The sequence below is a fragment of the Austrofundulus limnaeus genome, unplaced genomic scaffold (genome assembly GCF_001266775.1).
Source record: "Austrofundulus limnaeus strain Quisiro unplaced genomic scaffold, Austrofundulus_limnaeus-1.0 Scaffold238, whole genome shotgun sequence".
NCBI classification, from domain to species: domain Eukaryota; kingdom Metazoa; phylum Chordata; class Actinopteri; order Cyprinodontiformes; family Rivulidae; genus Austrofundulus; species Austrofundulus limnaeus.
In genome coordinates, this window is record NW_013952640.1 from 602893 (window position 1) to 608606 (window position 5714).

A 5714-nucleotide genomic window follows, 5' to 3' on the forward strand; every position below is an offset into this window, starting at 1 on the left:
TCCTTATTCTGTTCTATATATTAATCAGATTAATATATTTTCTACATAAAATAAAATAACCATGTTTTATTATCCCGGCATTTTTTTTTTAATGCAAAAACAGCAACAGGCTTAGAGGAGCTGTCAGACAAACACGCAGAGGGAGGGACACACACCTACGTACATGTCTTGCTGGCTTTGTGAGGACTAGACACACACAGCGCTCACAGCTGGGCAAAAATTGCATTTAAACCAGCTGACATTAACAACAACCTTTAGATCGCAGTTTGAAATGTACACCGAAGAAAACCTGCGTCGCAACTCTTAAGCTGCGTTCAGAGCGTCTGGTTTACATAGGTCTATGGTGGACAGCRGCGCTTTACTCGCTCTTAATGAAYGTAACAGCGAGACGAGACTGAGATCTTTTTTTATTTTATTTCAGCATGGAGAAGAAGAGAGGTGTTCTCCTATGCACCCTGTAAGTGGTTCCACCACCTTTAAAAAAAAACCGTGGACTTATGGCAGAGTGAAAGTCAAAACACGGTGCTCCCGTTCTCAAAGTGAAGCTTAACAGACCGCTGTTCTCTCCCCCTCACAGTCAGAGACAGAGGGCAGATACAGTTAAATTAGATGGTTAAAATACATTAAAAGTTGAAAACTCACACTTATTGTTGTTGACACTCAGTCTTAAAACAYTACCAGCCTCTCTCTCCCAGGGAGGGAGCAGCAATGCAAAGGAATTGCAAACGCACAAACCTATCGGCTGATACCCATACAAAGAAAGACGCAAATATCAGCCAAAAATATCAGCCGGCCGATGTATCGGTCAACCTATAGCTGCAAAAGTTGAAAATTAATTGAGCTACCAGCGTCCATTTTGCTATGTAGCTGCATCTAGGTGTAAGAAAGGTCACAATTAGAAATTGGGTTGCCACGTCAGAATCCAAGATGGCCACTGCCATATTTATGTTTGTAAACTAGCCACCCCARTCATTTAAGGAAACTCTGCGTTTTAGTTTTTCTATTGCTTATAGTTTTCTCAAATGATTGGGGTGGCCCAAGATTAATATATGGTGGGCAAGGCCACCAATGGCAACCCTCCAACTCCGCCATTGCACTTAGTGATGATTAAAACCTGATCCTTCCACTTCCATCACTCTGCTGGTCCTCGAGTGCCTCAGCCCTGGACGTTTTACTTGTTTCTCTGCTCCAACGCACCCAATTCACTGAATCAGGTGTGTTAGAAAAAGGGAAAAAGTAAAACATGCAGGGCTGCAGACCTCTAGGACCAGGATTGACTATCCCTGATCTACAGTATTAGTACTTGAATTACATGATAGGAATTGTTCTCAGCTACTACCACACCAAATTTTAGCTCCCTCGCTGTAAAACTGACTGAGTTACAGCCAGTTTTGTGTTTGCCATGGCCAATAAGTTCTGGTACCCATCTTGATTCCAGTCGACTCATAAAGTTAATCAGTCGTAGATGTACACCCAGTGATTACCTTCTGAGAGTTTCATTAACATTTATTCAGCTGTTCATGAGATATCCTGCCTACAGACACAAACACAGACAATTACATTACAATTTTCCTGCAAATCATTCAAAGTTTTGATGGTAAATCCTTCCTCCGACAGCAGATAAATAGATTAATCAGCTTCTGCTCTTCCTCACCTGYGCGCACGCATGCACGCACGCACGCACGCACACACACACACACACACAAGAGCAGGATATTGGAACTTGATGATAGGAACTCTGGCCTTGAATATTTATTGCAGCATCTCTGAAGCCCTTTGCAGGTGCACACATTTGTTGTTTCCTCTGTTTTCTATTCATGTCAGTTGTCACATGTCGTTATTGTCAGTGGGTAAGCAGAAGAACAACAAGGTCATTCACTGAAGTATTCAGCATGTAAGTATTTTTGTCACTTATATTTGGCTGAAAAAAAATAAAGCCAGGGAGGAATATTACTGGAGCAGTCTACAGGGTTTCCCCTAGTGTGTTATTAGGCTGGCGGGCCACCAGGCTTTACATGCCTCCCCGCCAGGCTAACATTTGTTTACTCAGAGCGGACATCGCCCGCGGAGCATGCTAAAAATAGCACTCGTCATCATTGAGCAGTGAAGTAAAACTATTGTAAAAGAAAACATCCAAAAAAAAAGGTAACAAAAAAAGCTGCTGCTACAGACACAACTCACACAAAAACACAGAGCTCCTCCACTCCCTTTGTCCCAGTGCTGCTCTGTCCCACATGCACACACCTACAACCCACCCACCCAACATTAACCCTTTAAGCTTGGTTTATAGTTGACTCCTCGTGCTCCGTGCCACGCACCATTCAGAGAGTTTGTTTGTCCGTCAAGCTTTTGCTCTCCTGTTTACAACATTTCACAAATTATAAAGTGTACTACCACATGATCCTTTTGAGATTACAACAACAATGTAAACATCCACACTTCTAGCGAGGCTATTTTCACAGTGATTGGGAAAAAAGTTTTTATATAGTATTTTTTTTTATTGCATGATAGTTATTTTACAAGATCTAGAGTTCGTCTGAGGTTTTACAAAGACAGTGATTGAATTGGAGTTATTTACAAACAATAATCTTTAAAAATGTGTCTTTTTGATACAATAAAGGGCCCAAACTAAAAAAAAATAGAATTACAGTACATAAGTGAATAAATAGTGTTACATAATGATGATGTGTGACCCAGTGAAACACCCACAGTCGTTGACTTTCAGCTCAAAGTAACACAGTGTGTCTGTGTGTTTCCTCCTCTGTTTCTCACATAAATTTCTTCACTCTCTGAACTCAGCCTCCTACTAAGTTTTAGAAAGACTGGTGTGTACATCCGCCTGACAGGAACATGCTAATTTGGACCAAAGCCATCCTGGCTTTAGTTTTTTTCCTGCAAGCGACACTTTTTTTTTCTACAGAGCAGATGGCAGCACATGTCTGCATCCCTACCAGAGGATTTGTTTGACACCTTAATCTGAGATCATTGACAAACATGAGTTACTTACTTTTACAAGCATGAGCTAATTTGTGCTTATTTTATTTTTATTCTCCAGAAAAACCCAGCACAGTTCTCTGGACCAGAGCTCTCCTCCGCAGACCGGTGTGTCCACCTACAACCACCCCGTGCTGGGTGTCTACAACCCCAGGGATGACTTCCCGTTGCGAAAGACTGGTACGTCTTCTTCATATCATTTTGTCAGGGCTGAAGGCTCATTCAGATGGAGATTGCACACACAGATTTATGAAACTGTTGTGTCCAGTAGCTGCAATGCAGACTCGCGTCTGACATAATTCCGACAGCATCAGAGGTCTGCACCATTAATCACATCCACATTAGGCTGTCAGGGTTTCCCAGCATCCCCCACATGAGAGCGTGTAGGTGGTTCTGGAGCGCARCAGAGAGAGAGTTTTACCATTTTATCCCCTGATGTTTTAAAAGAGCCTTTAATCTTCAGAGATTTTTATTTAAAGTAGATGTTTTTTTAAGCGAGATGCTAATAATCTAGATACTTAGGAAAATTAACATTTAGACCAGAAGTTAAAAAGATCAGTCTTTGTTTAGCATATTTCTTTTAATTTAGCATAGCATTATTTTTTGAAAAAGATGGCAACTGGGAAGATCTGCATTTGGAGTTCATCACTTCTGGGGTTCCCCAGGGATCTATTGTGGGCCCTTTTGGATGTTTTTAATGGCTTTGGTGTAACTTTACACTTTTTTTTCTTATATCATTTATGGATGTATAAACTTATTAAATGCATCCCTAGGTTCTCCTCTTTCTACTCTCCTTGCTCTTAAGGTAACCAATTTGTCTAAAATGTATGAAAGATGCCCCTCATTCCAAATACCAAGCTCTAATAAAAACCCACCCAAGTTTGCAGAAGTTGTTACTCGTTTTATAACTACAAAAAGGTGCCACATTTCTCATTTCTGAGCTTGAGTTCAACTACACTTAGGTCTTCATTTCAGAGTGTTTTTTGTGGATTAAAACTGGTCACAGTTCAAACCTGTAGATGTGAATAAAAATTGCAAAAGCAGCCTGGCATTGCTTAAAGAAATGCAGATTAGCCACCGTCATACTGAGTTTTAGAAATGATAGATTTGTAGGCTTTTGTTCAGATTTTAACAATAAAATTATGTATCATAAAATGTGAAATGCCCTGCTTGAATTACGTGTTGTGAATGACTCTCAGCTACTACCACACTCAATTTTAACTCTACCTGTAAAACTGACTGACTTATAGCTACATTTGTCTTGGCTGATGGTGATTAGCTCTGACAGCCAGTTGTAAACGTACACCCAGGGATTGTTTTCTGAATGTTTCGTTAAAAACAAGTAGTGCATGAAATATTTTGCTAACAAACAAGGTTGATTTTAACAGTTGGTGCTGAAGCTTTAAACAAAAATAGCATACAATGAGTAGAACTGTCTGAGTATGTTGTGAAACTATTAATTGTATTAATATGTAGCTTAGAGGTTTGTGCTTTTAGGTGTTAATAGTTGGGTGTCTGTGGCAGTCATCTTTCAGCTGTGTTGTTGCTCTGGTTGTTTGATTATTTTCTCCCTCTAGTTACCTCCGCCAACGGCGAGGTAATGTTTTCGGTCACGTGTGTCGGTTGGCCTGTCTGTGGACAACAATACTCAAAAACTTGTGGATGAATTATCATGGTATTTACACCACATGTGGGTACTGTCCCAATGAACACACCATTAGATTTTGGTGATGTTCTGGGTCACGATGTAGATGCAGGAATTTTTTTTCTATTAATCCTCTGAGATCGGCAAAGCTGTGATGCTTTCAAAGGGCTTCTGTAAAAAACAGTGAGAGCTTTCAGTGTTCATTTGAACTGCATTACACAGCACGGACTTCAAACTTCGTAAAAGTAATGTTAAAACCAGATGTAATGATGATTAAGTCTTGCCATAATGTGCGCATTTTTACGCATTTGGTGCACATTTAGAGAACATCTCGTGACCAGGAAGAGCGTGACTGCACCATGAAACCTATTTTTCCTWTTTCCTCAAACACACCACATTGTCGGTAGGCTTGTACACAGATCGATGAAGAACGAGGAAGAGGAGTGATGCGCTCAGGTGTGGTGGACTTCAGACTCGGAGGTTGTTTGTTTGTTTGTTCATTTTTATTATTTAAATGAGACCAGGGGCGAGGTAATGTTTTCGGTCGCGCTGACCCACTCGCTTCATGAGCCGACTGTATACCAGGAAGCACTTTATAAAGAGTCAAACCTTTACAAACTCATACAAGGGGATAAAAGAGACGTTTCACACAGTGAAATGTGACTGATGAAAACTTAGGAGCTTAATCCGACATCAGTTTGACGATGAATAACGTCGGGTGACAAATCTGACGKTTTTTTTTTTTTTTTTCAACATTGGACTCCACCGAGAAGAGATACCGTRCATACTGCCTGCTTAAATGTTCACTACGTCAGAACTTATTCAGCAAACGTGTTTCCATCTCTGCTTTTGTGCATTTACTCTATTACAGGATGGGGGAAATTGGACTTGGCGGAGGTTTGCACTCTCCGAGTGCTTCTAGTTTTAGCTTTGTTAAACTCTATATAAAACTTTGGCTGTTTGAATTTCWGTTTTAAATTTTGATGCTGAAATTTAAAGGCCTAAATTAAAAACATGATGCTTTTATTGCTTATTTTACCTCATAGTTATATCTCATCTTCCTAATATATATATA

At 40.1% G+C, this 5714-nt stretch overlaps 1 protein-coding gene across 3 annotated transcripts in view; it reads left to right on the forward strand.

Moving 5' to 3' along the window:
- Window positions 1–5714, forward strand: part of LOC106525721 (histone deacetylase 4) — a 122311-nt gene that overhangs the window by 68527 nt on the left and 48070 nt on the right. For all 3 annotated transcript variants that reach the window (XM_014020046.1, XM_014020049.1, XM_014020047.1), the window contains one exon: window positions 3056–3174. In XM_014020046.1, the coding sequence (XP_013875500.1) occupies window positions 3056–3174 (119 nt within the window). The remainder of the gene's footprint in view (window positions 1–3055; window positions 3175–5714) is intronic.